This window comes from Balaenoptera acutorostrata, chromosome 12, assembly GCF_949987535.1.
Source record: "Balaenoptera acutorostrata chromosome 12, mBalAcu1.1, whole genome shotgun sequence".
NCBI classification, from domain to species: domain Eukaryota; kingdom Metazoa; phylum Chordata; class Mammalia; order Artiodactyla; family Balaenopteridae; genus Balaenoptera; species Balaenoptera acutorostrata.
In genome coordinates this window covers 6,531,037-6,554,539 of record NC_080075.1, presented here as the reverse complement: position 1 = coordinate 6,554,539, position 23,503 = coordinate 6,531,037, and the positions used below count along the sequence as shown (strand labels likewise).

Below are 23,503 nucleotides of genomic sequence, written 5' to 3'. Positions count from 1 at the left end.
AGTTCAAAAAGAGTCATGTATCACAATGTTCTTTGCAACTCTATTTACAATAGCCAGGACATGAAATCAACCTAAGTGTCCATCAACAGATGAATGGAGAAAGAAGATGTGGCACATATATACAATGGAATATTACGCAGCCATAAAAAGAAATGAAATTGAGTTATTTGTAGTGAGGTGGATGGACCTAGAGTCTGTCATACAGAGTGAAGTAAGTCAGAAAGAGAAAAACTAATACCGTATGCTAACACATATATATGGAATCTAAAAAAAAAAAAAAAAAGGTACTGAAGAACCTAGGGGCAGAACAGGAGTAAAGACGCAGACGTAGAAAATGGACTTGAGGACATGGGGAGGGGGAAGGGTAAGCTGGGACGAAGTGAGAGAGTGGCATGGACATATATACACTACCAAATGTAAAATAGATAGCTAGTGGGAAGCAGCCGCATAGCACAGGGAGATCAGCTCGGTGCTTTGTGACCACCTAGAGTGGTGGGATAGGGAGGGTGGGAGAGAGACACAAGAGGAGGAGATATGGGGATATATGTATATGTACAGCTGATTCACTTTGTTATGAAGCAGAAACTAACACACCATTGTAAAGCAATTATGTTCCAATAAAGATGTTTAAAAAAAAGAGTCATGTACCACAATGTTCATTGCAGCTCTATTTACAATAGCCAGGACATGGAAGCAACCTAAGTGTCCATCGACAGATGAATGGATAAAGAAGATGTGGCACGTATATACAATGGAAAATTACTCAGCCATAGAAAGAAACGAAATTGAGTTATTTGTAGTGAGGTGGATGGACCTAGAGTCTGTCATACAGAATGAAGTAAGTCAGAAAGTGAAAAACAAATACCATATGCTAACACACATATATGGAACCTAAAAAAAAAAAAAATGGTTCTGATGAACCTAGGGGCAGGACAGGAATAAAGACGCAGATGTAGAGAATGGACTTGAGGACATGGGCAGGGGGAATGGTAAGCTGGGACGAAGTGAGAGAGTGGCATGGACATATATACACTACCAAATGTAAAATAGATAGCTAGTGGGAAGCAGCAGCATAGCACAGGAAGACCAGCTTGGTGCTTTGTGACCACCTAGAGGGGTGGGATGGGGAGGGTGGGAGGGAGACGCAAGAGGGAGGAGATATGGGGATATATGTATACGTATAGCTGATTCACTTTGTTATACAGCAGAAACTAACACAACATTGTAAAGCAATTATACTCCAATAAAGATGTAAAAAATAAGTAAATAGAAAATAAAAGAGTGAAATTTTGCCATTTCCAGCAACAAGGATGCTTGGAGGGCATTATGCTAAGTCATACAGAGAAAGACAAATACCATATGATATCACTTATATGTGGAATCTAAAAAATACAACAAACTAGTGAATAAAACAAAAAAGAAGCCGACTCAGAGAACAAACTACTGGTTACCAGTGGGGAGAGGGTTAGGGAGAGGGGCAAAATAGGAGTAAGGGATTTTAAAAAAGGGTTATTGTGGGATTATATGAAATCATGTGTGTGAAGCTTTTGAAAACTGTAAAGCACTATAGAATTTAAAGAATCTTTCATTCAATTAAAAAAGTTTTTAAAAAATAAAATAAAAATGGTTAAGATGGCAAATTTTATGTTATGTATATTTTACCACCAAAAAAACAGTTTTTTAATGACAAGTAGTATGCAGATAGCAGTGGTGATTCTGTAACTACATCAAAAACATCCAGCCAGGGCAGCACTTTATGGAATAAGTGTTTTTCAAAGGATACAAAGGTGAACTTTTACAAAGGCATCAGCTCTACAGTCACCCAGTTTGAACCACGAAGCCAGAAATCACAGTCAAGCTCAAACACCACAGTTTGAATTTTAGATAATAAAATCGAACTGCTTTAAAGTGGCAAATAATTAAAGCAACTACCTCATAAGTCCCCATGACCAGTATCAATTGGGGGCAAATAACAAAGAATGCTGACTTACTATCAGTAAGGTACATTTCTTATGACAAATTGGTACCAAAAATATATCCAGCGTTCCTGGAAAAGTCTTCTACAAAGTAATGTGATATGAAAAAACAACATTTCTTAATGTGTACTAATAAAGCCCCATGCTGAATAGAATTCTATCACGAGGCTACCTGTATTGTATTTTCTGGAAGTTTGGGTTTTTTTGGCCACACTGCGCGGCTTGTGGGATCTTAGTTCCCCAACCAGGGATCAAACCCAGGGCCATGGCAGTGAAAGTGTGGAGTCCTAACCACTGGACCGCCAGGGAATTTCCTGGAAGCATTTTTTTTTTTTTTTATGAAAATCAATTTTGAAATACTTTCTGGAAAAAAAGGGGAAATTGGATCCAGGAATCAAAGCCTACTGCATAAAGGAAATGAATAACCATCATTGCCAATTATTATCTCTCTGTCATGATTAACGACATAGGAAAATCTGGATTACGCCACAAGGGAAATTTCAAACTAATACAACGAGGTTAACAAAGCACATGTCTGGGACTTCCCTGGTGGTCCAGTGGGTAAGACTCCGTGCTCCCGGGCTTCCCTGGTGGCGCAGTGGTTGAGAATCTGCCTGCTAATGCAGGGGACACGGGTTCGAGCCCTGGTCTGGGAGGATCCCACATGCCGCGGAGCGGCTGGGCCCGTGAGCCACGGCTGCTGAGCCTGCGCTTCTGGAGCCTGTGCCCCGCGACGGGAGGGGCCGCGATAGTGAAAGGCCCGCGCACCGCGATGAAGAGCGGTCCCCGCACCGCGATGAAGAGTGGCCCCCGCTTGCCGCAACTGGAGAAAGCCCTCGCACGAACCGAAGACCCAGCACAGCCAAAAATAAATAAATAAATAAATAAATAAATAAATAAAAATTTGAAAAAAAAAAAAAAAAAAAAAAGACTCCGTGCTCCCAATGCAGGGGGGCCTGGGTTCGATCCCTGGTTGGGGAATTAGATCCCACATGCATGCCACAACTAAGAGTTTGCACGCCTTAACTAAGAAGTCCGTATGCCTCAACTAAAGATCCCACATGCCACAACTAAGACCCAGTGCAGCCAAAATAAATAAATAAATATTTTTTAAAAATACACTTATAAAAACAAAAAAAACCCAAAACACATGTCCATGAAGGCAGCACACGGGCCATGGTCCCCTCTGAGGTTCGGGACACCTGTGTATGGAGGTTCCTACCTCTTGGTGATCTGGCTGGGCTCCTGCAGACCTGGGTCCAGGTCAAAGCCCTCGTTATCCAGCAGCCTTCGCAGTGTCACGTCAGCCAGCTGCTCCATGATCTTGAACACCTCATCTAGGTTCAGAAACATGGAGAAGTCCCGCTCCTTATTCCGTGTGGTGATGCGGATGGTATCCGTCAGAAAGACGTTGGACGTCCTCTCCAACTTCTGGATGTCAACCCAAGGGACTACAAGTTTAACTAGAAGAGAAAAAAGGGCAAATGCAGATTTTACCCTCAAATGTAACCCAAACTTGAATGCCCCAGCAACACTGCAAAGCTTTTCCTGCAGCTGAAATGCAAATAGCTTTCAAACCAGAGCAGGAAAGAGGAAACACAGGAACTGCTTCACAGCTGTTCGTTAGAACCCAACCCACGTTCTCACAATTATCTTCAAGATTTAAGTAAAACTTCCCAAGTTGCTGGCTACCGCACACATACAAGGGACATCATTCTGCCATACCAAGTTAACAACGTGAAAACCTTCCCCCAAATAGTTAAATATTTGCAAAATACGCAGATGTTTCTTGATCCACATGAATTCTGGTTTCAATAGCAGCATTCATGGCATAAGCTATGAAAAAACAGAGGTCAAAAGAGGATTTGTGATCTGGTTTAGAGGCACAGGCCTAACATTTAGACTATGTCAAGTGACAGTTGCTCAAATCTTAGAAAACAGAGCACAAGTAGTTTTTACTGAAGTACTATGGTACTAACTGCACAGTTTATAAACTAGCATTCTCTTCTCAGAAGTGTTTCCAGTGCAGGGGTAGTTAGGCTAGCGGGCTGATGCACAGCAAATGGGGAGGGACATACGTAACAAGTTAAAATGATAAATGTTATCAAATATTAGGAATCATTTCTTTTTTCCAAGTTTTATCAACTTAACAAAATCAGGTTTAGTGACGATGACTGATAAATATCAGAAAATAACTCATTTTCCTTTTCAAATGAAAAAGGGAATGATGAACTGTTTTTATTTCTATCATGTCTCTCCATTTATTTTGCAATAATGTTTTCAGTGCTTTAATCATTTCAAAGTCCACATTTCTACATCAGGCATGAGAATAAGCTTCTTCAGCTACTTCTAGTTGCTTTTTTATAGTTTTTTTTCACACACACACAGACACACTCCATCTATGCTATCAGCTTTCTCTCGTTAAGCATCTACCTTGCGAAGAGCCCTGCACTTAAGAAGCGCGTTCAAATAGGAAAAACAGACATGTAAACAAAGAAGCAACCACTGACTGGACAGGACCCAAAAGAGATGCAAAGAGAGGACAAATTACAAGGGGACCAGGGAAGCCTTCCTGGAGGTGAAAAACTGTGAACTGAATTTTAAAGGATGAACAAGAGTTTCCAAATGGGCTTAAGAATGGGGAAGGCCAGGAGAGACAGGGTGTTCATTTTGAGAAGCAATTCAGAAAGCAGAAGAGCAAGGATGGCATGGGTTAGGTAAGAGCACATTCCAAGGGTGAGGAAGGCTGTGCACACAGGGGGCATGTACTGGGGTGTCTGAGCCCAGGCTGGTGGCATAGGGAGAGACAAGGGGTGACCGTGTGCAGGACGCTGGCCACAGCAGAGTGCAAGAGGAGCCCCGCCCACTGGTTCCACGTGAAATACGAACAAACGCAGGAAGAAAAAAATATATACTTAAATATATAACTATAGATACAGCACATACACCACCCTGCGTGGGCCCTTGAAACAATATTTGTTACGGAACAAGTTTCAACGGTAATGACTTTGAATGTTTCAATATACAATTGACCCTGTGGCTTCCCTTTTTCGCCCTGGAATCCCACTGCCCAGAACGATGACGGTGGGTGGAAAAATGTGTGAGAAGTGAATCCCTGCCTGGATCTCAGGGGGTCCCACGTGAGGAACCCCCTTCTAGCAACAACTGCTACTCTCCCAGGAGCAGTCGTGACCTTCAGGCCTGGGAATTCTCTAAACGGCCCCCCTGGATTCAGAAGCACAAGCTGTCCCATTCCTTTAGAACTCCTGGGCCATCAGTTACAATACTGTTTTCAAAGTAATAGATAATATAGTAGCAAAAACCCTTCAGTACGGTTTTTGCATGAAGGGAGCTACACAGAAAGGATCCTTAAGGCAGGACAAGAAATGAATTCCCGCAAAACCAAACCTCCTTAGATTCGGACTGACATGTACACACTCCTAATATATAAAATAGATAACTAATAAGGACCTACTGTATAGCACAGGGAACTCTACTCAATACTCTGCAATGACCTCTATGGGAAAAGAATCTAAAAAAGAGGGGATACATGTATATGTATAACTGATTCACTTTGCTGTAGTGGAGAAACTAGCACAACATTGTAAATCAACTATACTCCAATAAAAATTTAAAAAAGAAAATCAAACCTCCTTAGTGGTAGTCGTATATGTAATACAATATGATTGTCTGCATAGGGCATTTGGAAATTAATCATGTGTGACCTGTTATGTCTCAACCACTTATTTAAATCTTTTGTCGTCTAACTATTCAAGTCACGAGTGGTCTCGGGACCAGCGCTGAGCGTCCCAGGGGCCAGCTCCACCTGGGAGGGACCCAATCGCCCCTCACTTACGCTCCTTGCCCAGGAAGAAGGAATAGAAGCAGAGGTGGTTGATGCTGAGATAGAGCCAGCCTTGACGGGGCACCCTGCCCTTCCAGCAGCAGCACGAGTAATAGGTGACCAGCTTCTCGGCCTCCGGGAAGTTGAACCTGGCCTCGAACTTCACCAAAGCCTCTCGGAACTTCTCGGGTTCCTCCTCCTGCTCGGCCAGCCTGCTGCTTGTCTCCTCGGCGATCAGAGCCTGACGCACAGAGAGAAGCGTCCCCGGGTCAGGAGAAGGGCAAGGACAACCGCGCACGGGCAGCCGAGGAGCCGGCCCCGCTCAGGCGGACCCACAGGATGGATGAGGACCCCGTGCACCCCCCCCAGAAACACGTCCACGGGGGGAGAAGGCAAGCTGGGGGGGAACCTCAGCACCAGTTTCTCTCTTGGCCGCTCGCCAGCCATCAGGCTCTGGACAAATCTCTGACTCCCAAGCCCCAGTTCTCAAACATGTTACTATTTTATAATCTCTCCCTGCTCCTCCCTCCAGAGACACGAGTCAGAGAGAGTCAAGTGACTGTCTCGGGTGTGTGAACTCAATGCATCAACCCTGAAGAACCACCCAAGTTGGAGTTTAAAAGTTGGTCTTTTTACAGAAATGAACCTACCTACGAAACAGAAACAGAATCACGGACGTAGAGAACAGACTGGGGGATGGCAAGGGGGAGGAGGGTGGGAGAGGGATGGAGTGGGAGTTTGGAGTTAGCAGATGCAAACCATTACATATAGGATGGATAAACAACAAGGTCCTACTGTATAGCACAGGGAACTATATATTCAATATCCTTGATACACCATAATGGAAAATAATGTTTTTAAAAATGTATATATAACTGAATCATTTTGCCGTACAGCAGAAATTAACACAACATTCTAAATCAACTATACTTCAATAAAAATAAGTATATAAATAAATAAGTGTTGGTCTTTAAAAAAAAAACAACTCACGAATGTCTTCCTCATTGGGTTTAAAAATTGGGTGTAAAGCCAATAATGCCTGCCTGTGTGACACCTGATGCATTCCACCACCACTGCATCACCTCTCGTCCTCTAAGGCAGAAAAGGGGCGGGGTGGCCGAGGTTCCTGAGGTTGTCGATACCTCCAAAGCACTTCGGTATACGGGGAGGCAAGATGGGAAAGAAGAATCTGAATCTACAATTGTTTTGTTGATGACAAACAATAGTGAGGATCCTCTCTAAATCTGGGGCGAGGGGGTAGACGTGCCTAGAATGTAAGCTGTGGTCTGATCCTAAGGGTGACAGCACATTGCCAGTATCAGAGTTCTGATTCCCATTCCTGAGAGCTCACTGTACATTTTTTTTCACCCAGAATTTCTTCTGTTCAGGAACTCCCCGGCCTCAGGCCTTACATATGCTACTCGATTTTTAAAATACACTGTAATTCTATCTTTTTATTTATTTTTATTAGCATCTTCCTTCCTTTCTATTCTTGTGTGGGTGGTTTCACAAAAGGCTAATAAGATAAGGCCACTTTTGGGGGAATTGCTACCCAATCTGCATTGCACAAGCGGTTTTAGAAAATATCCTGGGCATTACCATGAAAATAAAAATGTAATTTAAAATTACTTGAAAAGTCAATCTGAAATTTCAAGTGATTTGCGTTTCCCTCATTATGTTTTTCTTTCTTTTCCAAATTTTATTTAACAAGACATTATAAAATATAAATGTTATAATTAAGAGAGGTATTTTTTTTAAAGCATGTCTAATATATAATAAATGCTCTGCACCTTGAAACGTGAAGGGGATTTTTTTTTTTTTAATTTTTATCTCATTTTTTCACTGCACCACACAGCATGTGGGATCTGAGTTCCCCAACCGTGGATCTAACTCGCACCCTTGCACTGGAAGCATGCCGTCTTAACCACTGGACCGCCAGGGAAGTCCCTGAAGGGGATTTTTTAAGAAGCCTCTACAGCAAACAGTCACGGCTCCAGACAAGGGCGGCCACACAGACTGCTGGTGTCCTTGTCTGCTGGGTCCGGTTACAGCACACCTCATAGCAGAGGGGTTCCTTTAAAGCTCCACAGAGCAGTCGATGGTCAGGTTTTGAGTAGGAAAGCCCCAATTCCCAGATCCTTCAAATCTGCCCAGGGCAAAGGGAGAACCAACACCACGTGGGGGCCCCAGAGGCTCGCCCAGCCTCCGACCAGCCAGACCCCTCAGTCCCCGGCCGCTGCTCCAGGCCAGCAGCCTCCCTGGGAAGTAAAAGGCATGCTCGCTATGAAGTGCTGAGGGATCAGACTATAGCACCCCATAATATGCCGCTCTGGCATAAGAATTATTTTGAGCTAAAGACACTTGACAAACGGCAGATGCCAAAAAAGCCCTCTGCCCTCCCCCACTATTTACCTAAACACAGGACACAGATTCCCGTTTCTAAAGGTGTCTCCCCATCCTGTGCTGGAAAGAGGAAAGCAGCTCTTAGACTCTGAATCACCAGAGACAACTCTGGACTCTGACCAACTCCAGAGGCACCAGCAGGAACCGACAGGATGAACCCGACTGGAGCAGTCGGTCTCACTCCAGTACCCAGTGTCCGGCAGTTCGCTGCCCTAAAAGGCCACACTCCTGTTCCTTTGGCTCCTCACTTCTCTACAAATGCACTGTTCTTCGGTACGATGCTGCCCAAGCCCCAGGTCCTAAGCGTCCCTTTGAGTTACTCATCACAGAGTTTCTCCTACCTGTCTGTGGGCCGCAAAGGCTGATAAACTCTGTTTTTCTCATTAATCTGTCTTCTGTCAGTTTAATTTCCAGGCCCCTGGCACAGAACCTAAGAGGGTACAGGAAAAGTTTTTCCCTCCCCTACAGAAGCTTTCTGAAAGCCACTGCAGCAGAAATGAATTTCCTTGCTCCCAACTAAGAAGAGAAACACCTAAATCAAAGAACCACCACAACCAACGTGAGACCAAGAAAAGGGGGTAAATGTGAAAAATAACTGTGAACCGGGTACTTCTGTTGCTAAGCCCCAGTGCAGCCTGACCCAAGGAACCAAGTTGGACCAGGCTGCGGTGGTAACACACGAGATGGACAAGACCCGCCAGGGCTTGCGCCCACCTGCTAACCCCACAGGCCAGAGGTAACAGCAGGAGACACCAGACAACCCTGTCATTCCACCTGGACTCAGAAGACTGGTCTTCTACCGGATCCCACAAGTATCCCCAATCCCCAAATGAAAAAGGTGCTCTTGTTTTGTCCTTTTAAATTCAAGAATTCACTCTAAGACCCTTTACTAAAAGCCAAAGCACATGGGGTGCTGGAAAGGCACACTTTGGGGAAGAAAAAACAACACTCTAGGATGTTTTACCCTAAGGGAGGAAAACTGTATTACAGGCTAATGTGTTAAAGTGTTTAGTAAGACAGTTAAATTTAGAATGAGAAACAGTCTCTCCCTGCCTGAAAGGGTTTTTAAAGCACCGGTTACCAATCATGCTTTTGCAGTGAGACCTGTTACATAAGACATAGCTCACAGCAGGTATGGAGAGAGACCTCCCCAAACAGTCCTCTCTTTTCTCAAAACTTTTTTGGTTTTAATTCTTCACTTAACATATTTTAAGAATAAATATCCACTTTCAGAAGGAGGAAAGTGCTAGGTCCAACAAAATAAAAGAGGGAAAAGATGTCACAGCTGCAAAAAGAGTTGGGAGTAACTAACTTCAGGAGGCAAATAACATTGTTGCTGTGCAAAAACATGAATCTTAGCATTTTTTTTTTCCCTGAGATAAAAAAGGACCTTCACTTCTGTAAAGGGTAACGAAACCTCAGGCCTGAGAATGAGGCTTTTGTTGGTTTTTTTTGTTTTTTTTTTTCGGGTGACTTTTGTCAGACTGACTCTGCAAAATTTGACTGCTGACAAGTCAAACTCATTTTGCTTCAGGTATTAAGCCAAGAAGTTCAATTATAGTGGAGAACACTGTCAAAGGAAAAGAATATGATTGAAAATGCTGTAGTGTCTAGAATGTTCTAAGGACGTGATAAGAAAGACAGGGAAATGGGGAGAAACATCGCAGGGCAGGGACCTACCTTCACCTTCCCTTTGACAAAACTGGCGATGTCATCTTTATTATCGAAGACAGACAAGGTGTGGAGGAGGTTTTGCTCTAGCCAATCCCAGTGCTGGTTTATTTCCTCCAACGTGGCACCTGGGTTAGAACAGAAAAAGACACAGAGATTAAGAGACAAAAGCAATTCTTAGAATATGAACTCACTTTCCAAATACAAGTCCTGCATTTATGTTATTAAAACATTCCGGTTTCTCACATCCCAGTTTGCTGGCTGACAAGGCAGAGGTACCCTCCACTGGGGCCCTGGTTCCAGTCACCACAGCATTGGGTTTGGGAACACCCATCCCTCTGCCACATGGATGGGCCAGCCAACCAGCCGAGTCATCCCCGGGACCTCTCTGTGGGCGTCCTGCCAGCCTAACACGTGGAATTCTGACCACCTCCACTCAAGTGACAGAAACATCTGTAATTATACAGCCATTCCAGGGGAAACAAGCCCCAGGGTGACCAACTCTGAACATTCTCACAGAATTTCCCCCATAAGAATGAGGGTCCCTCAAAAGGGACCTCAGCCCAAGTTCACAGAGAGAAGACCTCTTGAGATGGCTCTGCCAGTGGCCCAAGGGCATTGCCACTAGGACATTTCCAGGTTTATCAATCTGTACTTCATATCTTTTATTAAAAAAATCCCTTAAAACAGATATAAAAAGAGGTTTTATTGTACATGTTAAAACAAAACCACAGAAACATTAAATGGTACCTAGTAAGTTAATTTCTTTCAAAGGCAACTAAAAACACAATCAACCTATTAGTGAAGCATTAAGCAACATTGTTACCAAAAAGCTTAGACGTCTTGGTTGTCATTATTTCCTCCTAGTCCTCCCCACTGGACATGGGCACACTGTGACAGCTCCAAGTGGTGTGGCAGAGGTTTGATCAAGTCCATGACTTGAAGCAAGCACGGTCTTGCACAAGAAGAGGCATGTGTACATCGGGTATGTCTAGTGTGGAAATAGGTGAATGCCCGGCTAGGAGGGCCGGGTTTCCCAAATGGGAAGCTGAAGATATTCTAACCTCAAAGGGCTGGCGGACAAGCAACAGTGCAGAATAATCTAGCCAACGTGAGAGGCATAACGACCAACAGAGTCACGTACCACTTACACAGAAGCCAGACATGCATTATGCTACCTCTGAGCTTTCTCTCTCTCTGTTACCTGCAGCGCTCCTCTCCCCAGAGTGTGAACATATGTGAGGACCTTATAAATACCCCACACATAGAAATGCCAGAGGGCTTCCCTGGTGGCGCAGTGGTTGAGAATCTGCCTGCCAATGCAGGGGACACGGGTTCGAGCCCTGGTCTGGGAAGATCCCACATGCCGCGGAGTGACTAAGCCCGTGAGCCACAATTGCTGAGCCTGCGCGTCTGGAGCCTGTGCTCCGCAACGGGAGAGGCCACGATAGTGAGAGGCCCGCGCACCGCGATGAAGAGTGGCCCCCACTTGCCGCAACTAGAGAAAGCCCTCACACAGAAACGAAGACCCAACACAGCCATAAATAAATAAATAAATAAATAAATAAATAAATAAATAAATAAATAAAATTTAAAAAAAAAAAAAAAAGAAATGCCAGAGAACTCACCTTGGACCTGTGGATTTGGGGTGAGTATGGAGAACATCTGTACTAGGACTATTGTTCTGATGGGCACTTTGGGAAGGAGTAAAAAGAAGAATCTAAGACAACTCTCATTTTTCCTCATAAGGAAAAATGAGAGTTTAAAACAATGGTATTTATTTCCCTGTATTCTCCAATTTTTAGGCATGGCATTGCCAAAGCAATGTCCTTTGGTCATCACTAGAGCAGACTTCTCGTCCTTCTGATAAGGGCACTAATCCCATCAGGGGGGCCCCACCCTCATGACCTCATCTGAACCTAATCACCTCCCAAAGGTCCCACCTCCAAATACCACCATGCTGGGGGGTGAGGGCTTCAACATTTGAATCTGCGGAGTGGAGGGGGACACCATTCAGTCCATAACAACCAGTGACCCTACCCAGCTCTCCATGAGTCCTACCTCCCCTGTCTTGCTCTTTTGGGATCATAAACCCAAGAAGTAACCCACTTGGGGTAAGTGGCCACGAACTCTATCTACTTCCCATCCACCTAGGAGGCCCCTGCAGTCTCAGGAAGCCCCTGGCCCTTCAGGCTCCCTACCCCTCTTATGGGAGGGAGAGATCATTTTGAAACAACGGCCTCACACCACAAGTTTCCAGGCTCCACAGCAGGACTCCCCTGAAGTTTCCAAACAATGTCCCCCTGAACTGAGGACCCACACCGTCTGCTCCTCACATTCAGCACTGACGTGGCTGAGGTGGGCATCTAATTTACCTGCCTCTGGCTTAATTCTCCTTGCCCATTCAGTGTCCTCGGGTGGCAGCTACATAAGTGTCAGTCACCAGGACACCCCCTAAATCTCGTTGGTCAGCAATGGCTTTTTCATTTTGCGGGGTGGGTGGAGGGACAGCACATCACACGATTCATCTCAGGAGAGAGTCTTTGGGCCACTGAAGCCAATAAATTTGCACAGGCTCCTTGGGGTGGACAGCTCTCTGCTCTTCTCTGGCACTTTAAGGTTTCCTCTCTCTAGATCTTTTTTTTTTTTTAATTTAACTTTTATTTTATATTGGAGTATAGTTGATTTACAATGTTGTGTTAGTTTCAGGTGTACAGCAAAGCGATTCAGTTACACATATACATATATCCATTCTTTTTCAGATTCTTTTCTCATACAGGTTATACAGAGTATTTAGTAGAGTTCCCTGTGCTGTATAGTAGGTCCTTGTTGATTATCTATTTTATATATAGTAGTGTGTATATGTTAATCCCAAACTCCTAATTTATCCCTCCCCCCTCCATAGATTGTTATCCTTTATTATGCATCATAATAAAACCAACTGGTCAGAATTTTTTTTTTTTAAAAGGGCAAGGAATACATGGAAAAAAGAATATCTATATCGGCCTTCAATCTTTTGCCATATGTTTTCATATACTTCCTAATTTACGAAAAAAAAAAAAAAAAGACTTGGAGGACTGAGGAGGAACAGAGAGGGGACAGGACTCACTCTGTGACCTTTCTGTCCCAGGTGTGGCCTCAATGATGTGAAATGAAGGCTGAGTGAGGGAAGGGGGCCTCAGATACATCTCCAAGGTCACTCGTATTGAGTAAAAGGCAAACCAGGGTGTGAGCTCATTCTCTATGACCCTGAAGTGCCCTGGGGTCCTCCCATAGAAGCTGCATTTCAAATTTCAAGTAACACTTACATAATCCAGTCCAGTAGTTCAGTCCAGTAGTTCCTAGGGCTTGACACTAAAAAAGCTACTTTGTGCTTGCACGTAGAGCATGCACTCTCCCCACCATCGCATTTTCCTGAGGGCATCTTCCTAGATGACATGAGACAGCTTTTCATTGATGCTGTTCCTAAGCTCACAGGGCCCACAGTTAGCTGTGAAACCACGTGTGTCTTCTCCACCTGCTAACTACAGACGCTGTGAATAAAATTCCAACCGAGCCCCAACACAGTATATCATGTGGAATGAAGACCTGAGGTCACATCATCCAAAAACTTGACTTTTATCCTTTAAGAAATTCTTCTACCTCCTGGGGAGGAGCTTAAAATAGGGGAAAACCATTCTAGAACAAAAGTAAGCTCACACCTTGAGAGAGAAGATCAACACACGTGTAAAATCGATCACTGAGCTGCAGTTAGAGGAGGTTGTAATGAAACCCATCACGCTGTCCTGAATCTGACACGGCTGTGTGCCTCTCCCAGCAAAGACAATCACCGTGATGGAACTTTCCCACTCGACTGTCTTCTACTTCCTACGAAAGTTGCCAAATGGCAGGGAAATTTTCCGAACTATAATTTCCTCTGCAGGGAAGTCTTATGATGGGCTTCAAAAATACCGTAAATCAGTGCAAGCCAACTGCACACTGATGACTCAAAGGACTAGAAAGGAAAGTCACGTAACATATATCACACATTGAAGCTCTGAACCCACATGGCAGCCATGTTTCTCAGCTACACGAAGTAGCCCACCAGAAAACAGCTGTTTTTTAAAAAATGAAATATTTAGAAAATACATGCCACTTTATAAGGGCAATGACTGACTTATGAAATATTTGTTAGAGTTATGCACACACTCATAAATATATTTCTGTCTGTGGGTCACGGTCAAAATGTTTGAAAGCCACCACATTACAGACATATAAGTGGTGAAAAATGTAAAGAGGAGAAAATAAGAAAGTGAGAATTTGTCATCCATTGAAGGGACAGAATGATAAAAAGGCTACACATTGACTCAACACTATAGCAATATTGCCACTGCTTCTGCTGTGGGCGTTCCAAAGCCAAGATGGAGGAGAACGGTTATGGCCTGAATTGGGTCCCCCCAAATTCATATAATGAAGCCCTAACCCCCAACGTGACCATATTTGAAGATTAGGGCCTCTAAGGAAGTAACTAAGGTTAAATTAGGTCATAGGGGCGGGGGTCATTATAAGGACTGGTGTCCCTGTAAGAAGAGGAAGAAACACCAGGGATGCACCAGGTGAGGACCCAGCAAGAGGGCAGCCGTCTGCACACCAAGGAGAGAGCCCTCAGGAGAAACCAACCCTGCTGGCACCTTGATCTTAGACTTCCAGACTCCAGAACTATGAGAAAATAAACGTCTGTTGTTTAAGCTATCTAGTCTGCTGTATTTTGTTAAGGCAGCCCTAGCAGGTTAATACAGCTTTCTAAAACCAAAATGTATAGGCTTATTGTGGATTGTAACAGAAGTCCAATCAGCAAAATTACATTGATACTTTGTGTCATTAAGCCCCTAATTTTTGCTGAAAAAGACTTCTCTCTTTTCTAAGAAAATTCAAGTTCAGTGGATCTTACACATTACCCACACAAGAAGTCAAAAATCAAATTTGTAAATGGCAATGCAAAACTAAAATACAGTATTAGAAACATCAGTTATGACCACAAAACAAACCACACTGATGGATTTATAAATAACCAACTTGATGGTCTAAGAAAGAACTGCCAGAGGTGCAGGCATAGGACATTTTCTGAAGTCAGGCATTTTGTTAGGTATGTTGTACACTTAACCTTGTTTACCTTCATGAAAAGCATCACAAGATAGGTATTGTTATTTCCATCTCCTAGGTGAGAAATCTAAAGTGCAGACAAGAGCCAACCTTGAGGCCTGTTCTTCTGGCTCTTTCTGTAATGCACGATGGAGAGTGGCACCTGGGGAGTAGGGTGGGGTGGGGGGCAGCTCCCAACAGCTGAGTCACTTTGAAACTCACACACAGTATTTATTATCTTACGTTTGCCCCAGAGGTATTTTCAGGAAATAAAACAAGCATCTCATTGTCTATACTTACAGCTTCTGCACGAAAACAGTCATACATAACTTGATCCCAGCTTCAGTTTTAAAAAGCAACTGTTTCTTCCCTCTTGCATAGCACCGAGCTGATCTCCCTGTGCTATGCGGCTGCTTCCCACTAGTTATCTATTTTACATTTGGTAGTGTATATATGTCCATGACACTCTCTTAAGAGGGAAGAGAAATGGGAACATATTGTATATGTATAACTGATTCACTTTGTTATAAAGCAGAAGCTAACACACTATTGGTAAGGCAATTATACTTCAATAAAGATGTTTAAAAAAAAAAAAAAAAAGCAACTGTTTCCCCCTGCATAGTAAATATCCAATTGAATTTAGTATCTTCTCCAGCTACCTAGATCCTACTTTACAATGACATGGGCATTGCATGTGCATCTTTCAGATCTGTTCCTTTGCAATAGTCAACATTTCTCTACTGTCCAAACACTAAAAGGCTTCTGTCTAAATGCCTGGACTAAAAGCCACACAGACCACAAAAGGACTAATTAAAAGTTTAACAGTCAAGGCAGTATCATTCCTAAATTCCACTCAACACTCATCCTACACAGAGAAACACTGAGGCAAAGAATCTAGTAAAAATTACAAATGACAGGGGAAAGGGTTGGACCAAAGCTTTAATTTTCAGAAATCTCACATTCTTCAAGTGGATACTCTAACATCTAATCTATACTGTCTGAAGCAGTATCTTTACAGGAACATGTAAAAGTTCAATATCAACATCACATCATCATGCTTTTTTTTTTTTAAACCTGTGTATACTTCTCACTACATAGTTTAAGAAAATAAGTTCTAAACCTTTCTTTTTACATAATTTATTTATCCTTTTTTGCCTTCAAATTAGAATGAGTCCCTAAAATTATTTGCGATAAGTGAAAAACAAACTCAACTTCCCTGACAGTGAAAGTAAAATAGATTTTTAATTTATAATTGAAATAGTCATTAAAATGTCCTTGTACTAGTGCCATTAGAAACACTTCTCAGAAATAGAAGCAGGGATGGTAGCAGAGATGTAGGAAATTTTGACCTACGTAAACAAAAGAAAAATCAATCAATAGAAACAGAACCAGATATGACACAGATAAAAAGACAAAGACATACAACAGCTGTTATAAATATACTCCATGTGTTCAAAAAGTGGAGGAAAGCAAGAGGATGGTGAGGAACTAAATGGAAGACATTTTAAAAATTCCAAATCAAATTTTAGGGATGAAAAACAGTGTCTGACATCAAAAATATACTGATATCATTAAAAGTAAATTGGACATTGCAGAGAAAAGGACACTTGATAGTGATAAAAACTCTGAAATGAAAAACAGAAGAAACAGGATGAACAAAACAGAAAGGACAAAGCATCAGTGAACTGTGGTACAATAACAAGCAGCCTGAAATCTGTGTAACTGAGGTCCCAGGAAAAGGGGGGTAGGGGAACCAGAGAACAGAAAAAAAAAATTTTTAAGTATATGTGCTACCAAAGCGAGAACAGAAAAATTTTTTGAAGAAATAATGGTTGAAATTGCTTTCAAGTTTGATGAACACCATAAACCCACAGATTCAAGATTCTCAACGAACACCAAGTGGAAAAACCTTTAAAGAAAATTACAGAAAATCACATCATAAGCAAACTAGTGAAAACCAGTGATAAAGAAAGAAAAAAAACACAATATTTACAGTGGAACAAAGATAAGAATGATAGTAGACTTCCTATCAGAAACGATGCAAGCCAGAAGACATGGAACAACAGCTTTAAAATACTGAAAGAAAATTAATTTACAAGTAATTGAAGAAAACATGAGTGGATTCCTGAGTAACTCAGGAATGAGAAAACCTTCCAACCATAACTCAAAATCACAAAGTATAAAAGAAAGGCGTGTTAAATCCTACTACATGACAAACTGGGGAAAGATTTGGTAATTTCACACCTCAAATAAAGGGCTAAAATTCCTAATATACAGACAGCACCTAAAAATTGAGGAGAAAAAAGAAGCACCCAATAAAAAACTAGGCAAATGATAGGAATAAAGAGTTTCTGAAGATGGCCCTTAAACATGAAAGATGTTCAACTTCCTCACAACAAAAGGAATGCAAATTAAAACTATGGAAATACACCATGTCTTACCTATCAGGTTGGCAAAAATCCAAAAATTTGACAATAGATCTGATGACAAGTCTGGGGAAACAGGCATTTTCATCCATTGCTGATTGGAATTTTAAAAAATAATACAACGCCAATGGAGAGAAGGGAATTTAATAATATCTAATTAACCCTTTGATGCAACAATCCCACTTCTAGGAATCTACCAGGTTATTCACTGGGGCATTTGTGTCATGGTAAAGTCTGAAAACAACAGAAGTACCCATCAGTAGAGAATAGGTTAAATAAACTATGGTACTTCTGGGCAATGAAAGAGTAAAAACAAAAGAGCAGGAGAAAGAAAAAAAGGAGGAGGAAGAATATCTCTCCTCTCTGATATGGAATGATTTCCAGGATATGCTGATACGTAAAAAAGGCAAGGCATAGAGCAGAATATATGTGACTTTTGTGAAAAAGAAAGTGGACGTGGGGGGAAGGATGGCTTCTCTACAAATATTTTGTTTTTATAGATTTTATAAATTTGATTAATCATGAAAGTGTTTTGTATTTTTTGAGTAAAATAAGGGAAAAATATCCTTAAAAATTAACTTTATTAGGTTATTAAAATAATTACCAACATAATTACAAAGAGAAAATAACTGTTTTAAACAGTATTTTGACTATACCTCCATAGTTAAATATATCCTAAGGCCAAATAGAGCTGCAAAAACTTTACTCTCTTTCACTACTCATTCTTTTTTTACATCATTTTTTAAAAATCTTTTGGCTGCACCGCGCATCATGTGGGATCTTAGTTCCCCAACCAGGGATCGAACCCAAGCCCCCCTGCATTGGAAGCACAGAGTCCTAACCACTGGACTGCCAGGGACGTCCACTACTCTTACTCTTAATAGCCGTACTGATATTATTTAGAGACAATATGTTTGTGTGCGTGTACAATAGAGAACAAAAATGTGAATATTGTTAGAAACCAAGATTTTCAGTGAATAAGAGGAGGTAAACAAATATAATATCAAAGTTAAATTATAACTACGTAGTTTTACAGCTGAATTAGAAAGCTAAGTATGAACGCATGATTTATTTTTTTCATACCTCTTTTTTCTTTTCTTTCACATTCTTCTTAGCTCATACCTATTTGAAGAGCCTTAGAGGCAATGACAACCTAGTAACAATGAACAACCCCACACCCCAGACTGTGGTCCCTAAATACCATTACCCGCCCAAAGGAACCAGGGCTACTTGGAGGAATGGCTGATTCCACACAGGAGGCAGGAAGTGTACAGGATGAGCACTTAACATCTTACTGGCAGAGAGCAAGGAATCACTCAGAGATGAATGAAAGTGAGACAAAGTCACAGAAGGCACAGGAAGGGGTTCTTGCAGGCAGAGGGTGGCACGATCTGAGGATCAGAAAGGACAGCAATTAACTGAAACACAGTGAACGTATAAAACCCCGGGCTTAGAGTGTTCATTGTACCATCCTTTTCAACGTCTCTGCATGTTTGGAAAATTTCATAATAAAGCGTTGGGAGTGGGGAACAGGGACTCTGAAATGATACTGAAAAGGGAGGGAGGAAGGAAAAGAGAAAAGAAAACTAAAACAAGGCCAAAAATAACTCACTCGTCACCACTGCAGACAACCAGGGCACTAACTACTTACACAAACCACAGGCAACTGAAGGGCAGAAGCGAGCATTCTCTCCCTCCCTTTCCTAAATGTCCTCAGGGTGACCAGATAGCCTTAGGTGATAAGGTAAAGTTCTTTACAGACAAGCTCAAGCTGACAGCTGTGAAAGTACTGATCAAATTAGAAAATCATCACTTTGCAGTATGCAGAGAAAAATTATTCAGGCAATATCGAAATGGGTAAAACCATTACATGAAAGGTTGACAGGGGGAGAATGCAATGGAAGCTGTCACCTGAGCTTATCAACTCATCTAAGCATCACTAAGAGTCAGACACCAGAGGATACATGCCCCCCAGGCAGGATATAGGACAACCATCTGTTCAGTATTCTTCTTTACAAACCTGGATTCAACTGAACCTTTGTAATTACTGTCCAGTTTTCAGGAAATATGAGGAGCCAAGTAATGGGTGAGGTGATACCTTGAGGAAGGAAACAGACAAGTGTACCAGCGGGACATTCTGCATAAAAACTGACCCGGTTTCTTCACCAAGTCAATGACTTGGGGGAAAACAGTAGGGGGGGAGTGGAGGGATGGAGACTTTCTTGACTAAAAAAGACATAAGCCACACACAATCAAATGAGTGGTGTGTTTCTGGTTGAACACGGATGAGAACAACCAGATCCATGAAGGATCTTGAAGCAGTCAGAAGCCCATGTCTGCACCAAGTGCAAGTGACGGCAAGGAGTCCGGTTACCTCTAGCAGTTTAATGATGCTACTGCAGTAACAAAGAATGGCCCTGGATTCAGAGATGTTCACTAAAATATGTAGGGGTGAAATGTCATAATTTCTAGGATTTGCTTTAAAATACATTAGTGAGGGGAAAAAAGACTCAGAGAGTAAGAGATAAAGCAAGGTGGGCAAAACCTTGATCCTAACGTACCTGCGTAAGGACCCAGGAGGATTTCATTACACCGTCCTCACTACTTTGAGGTATGTTTGAAAATCTTCACAGTGAAAAAAATTTTTAAATGTTCTTAACGGTGGGGCTTCCCTGGTGGCGCAGTGGTTGAGAGTCTGCCTGCCGATGCAGGGGACACAGGTTTAAGCCCTGGTCTGGGAGGATCCCACATGCCACGGAGCAACTAGGCCCGTGAGCCACAACTACTGAGCCTGTGTGTCTGGAGCCTGTGCTCTGCAACAAGAGAGGCCGTGACAGTGAGTGGCCCGCACACCGTGATAAAGAGTGGTCACGGGGCTTCCCTGGTGGCGCAGTGGTCGAGACTCTGCCTGCCAATGCAGGGGACACGGGTTCGAGCCCTGGTCTGGGAAGATCCCACATGCCACGGAGCAACTAGGCCCGTGCGCCACAACTACTGAGCCTGCGCGTCTGGAGCTTGTGCTCCGCAACAAGAGAGGCCGCAATAGTGAGAGGCCCGTGCACCGCGATGAAGAGTGGCCCCCACTTGCCGCAACTGGAGAGGGCCCTCGCACAGAAACGAAGACCCAACACAGCCAAATAAAATAAATAAATAAATTTATAAAAAAAAAACAAAACAAACAAAAGAAAAGAGTGGTCCCCGCTCGCCACAACTAGAGAAAGCCCTCGCACAGAAACGAAGACCCAACACAGTCAAAAATAAATAAATAAATAAATTTATTTTTTTAAAAAAATGTTCTTAACGGAAAAGGCATGGCAGAATACTTAGACATTTCTCCAAAGAACACATACAGATGGCCAACAGGCACATGAAAAGATGCTCACCATTGTTAACTATTAGAGAAATGCAAATGCAAACTACAACGAGGTACCACCTCACACTGGTCAGAATGGACATCATCAAAATGTCTACAAATAATAATGCTGGAGAGAGTGTGGAAAAAAGGGAACCGTCCTACATTGTTGGTGGAAATGTAAGTTGGTGCAGCCACTATGGAAAACAGTATGGAGGTTCCTTAAAAAAACTAAAGGTAGGACTTCCCTGGTGGCGCAGTGGTTAAGAATCCACCTGCCAAGGCAGGGGACACGGGTTCGAGCCCTGGTCTGGGAAGATCCCACATGCCGCGGAGCAACTAAGCCTGTGCGCCACAACTACTGAGCCTGCACTCTAGAGCCCATGAGCCACAACTACGGAGCCTGCGTGCCACAACTACTGAAGCCTGCATGCCTAGAGCCCATGCTCCACAACAAAGAGAAGCCACCACAATGAGAAGCCTGCGCACCGCAACGAAGAGTAGCCGCTGCTCGCCGCAACTAGAGAAAGCCCGCACGCAGCAACGAAGACCCAACGCAGCCAAAAGTAAAAATAAAAAAATAAATAAATTTATTAAAACAAAAAACTAAAGATAGAGCTACCATACAATCCAGCAATCCCACTACTGGGCATATATCCAGAGAAAACCATAATCCAAAAAGATACATGCACCCCTACGTTCATAGCAGCACTATTTACAATAGCCAAGACATGGAAACAATCTCAGCATCCATCAACAGATGAATGGATAAAGAAGATGTGGTGTATATACACAATGGAATACTACTAAGCCATAAAAAAGAATGAAATGTTGCCATTTGCAGCAACATGGGTGGACCTAGAGGTTATCATTCTAAGTGAAATAAGTCAGAGAAAGACAAATATCATATGTTAACACTTATATGTGGAATCTAAAAAAATGATACAAATGAACTTATTTACAAAACAGAAACAGACTCACAGACATTGAAAACAAACTTACAGTTACCAAAAGGGGAAGAGGGGGGATAAATTAGGAATTTGGGATTAGTAGATACACACTACTATGTATAAAACAGATAACCAACAAGGATCTATTGTATAGCACAGGGAACTATATTCAATATCTTGTAATAACCTATAATGGAAAAGAATCTGAAAAAGAATATATATATATGTATTAACTGAATTATTCTGCTGTACACCTGAATCCCTGTAAATCAACTATACTTCAATTTTTTTAAAAAGGCATAAACCTGGATAATTAACCTCCACCTACGTGAACATGTTGTAAAGTCAGAAGTGAAAGCAGGATAAGAACATGGAGCAGAGAATTTCACACTCCCTGAATTTCCTTCTTATTTTTTAAATGCAGATTACTCCCCAGCCCAGGGCCACTCAGGCATGCAAGGTTCTAGCAGATGTCAGAGAAGTGAGGGACGGCGACAGCTTCAGTCATGGAAGTCAGTGTGACCTGAGGATGAGGACACACCCAGACCCGCAAGTCCAGCAGGGAAGGAGGGCTCTGGACACCACGTGAGTCAGGACGCTTCCACTCTGACACTCTGCCTTCATCCACTGACCGCTAAGGAGTCAATTAGTAAAAAGTCACTGTGTCCTGAAACCCAGCTGCGTCAGTCACTCTCCCATCTTCTAAAATGGAAGGGACGGAACGGGATGTTTGCTAAGATCCCCTCCAGATGGTTTCTTTTGTCAAAGAAGCCATGCTCTGTGCAGAAGTGAGGCAACCCGTAAGATACTAGAGAAAAGTTTGATTCCCAGCTTTCAAACTTTATGTTTTTGTTTAGGTCATATTTATTCTGAAGCATGTCAAATAAAAAAACGAATTGGGATTTGTAAGGTAAGGAGAGACTTTATGCAAAAGGATTATTACAAGAGGGAGAAAAGGGGCGATATTTTTCCTCCTGGTTTTATTGAGATATAACTGACATAAAGCACTGTATAAACTTAAGGTGCACAGCAATAATGATTTGACTGACATACGTCATGAAATGATGATCACAATGAGTTTAGTGAACATCCTTCATCTCAGACACAAAATTAAAGAAATAGAAAAAAAATTTTTTTCCTTTTAATGAGAACTCAGGATTTACTGTCTTAAAAACTTTCATCTATTTATACATTTTTTATACATTTCATATATTATCATATATGATGATAATATATTTCATATATATTTCATATATAACATGCAGCAATGTTAATTATATTTATCACGTTGTAAATTACATCCCTAGTACTTATTTATCTTATAACTGGAAGTTTGTACTTTTTGACCCCCTTCATCCAATTCCCTCTCCTCTCCACCTCCCCCCACCTTCGATAACCACAAATCTGGTCTCTTTTTCTATGAGTTTGTTTGTTTTTGAAGTACAGCTGACCTACAACACTGTTAGTTACTGTCACACAACATAGTGATTTGCTATTTCTATATGTTTCAGAAAAGGGATTACTGCAACAGAGAGAACTCAGACCGTGGGGTCTTCAACAATCTCCCCAGTTAAAAAGCATTTTACAAAAATGAATTTTGACCTTCCAATTCACTAAGTCTGAAAGTTAGACTCAGCACTTGCCTGCTTTTTAAGTAATTATAAGCACCATCGCTGGTGCAAGAACACCTTCAGTGAGTTTAATTATTTGAGCATGAGCAAAATTACTTTACTGAAAACAGTAAGAGCCTGGTGATGGAA

General features: G+C 42.2%; 1 protein-coding gene across 5 annotated transcripts in view; it reads right to left on the bottom strand.

Annotated features, from left to right (window-relative positions):
• The window catches only part of TBC1D8 (TBC1 domain family member 8), a 133,264-nt gene that overhangs the window by 47,210 nt on the left and 62,551 nt on the right, over positions 1–23,503 (bottom strand). For all 5 annotated transcript variants that reach the window (XR_009009847.1, XM_057557777.1, XM_057557778.1 and 2 more), the window contains 3 exons: positions 9,904–10,022; positions 5,833–6,061; positions 3,199–3,439 (listed from right to left, as the gene is read on the bottom strand). Coding sequence is in view for 4 of the 5 variants with exons in the window: in XM_057557777.1 (XP_057413760.1) it covers positions 3,199–3,439; positions 5,833–6,061; positions 9,904–10,022 (589 nt within the window). In the remaining variant the exon portion in view is untranslated. The remainder of the gene's footprint in view (positions 1–3,198; positions 3,440–5,832; positions 6,062–9,903; positions 10,023–23,503) is intronic.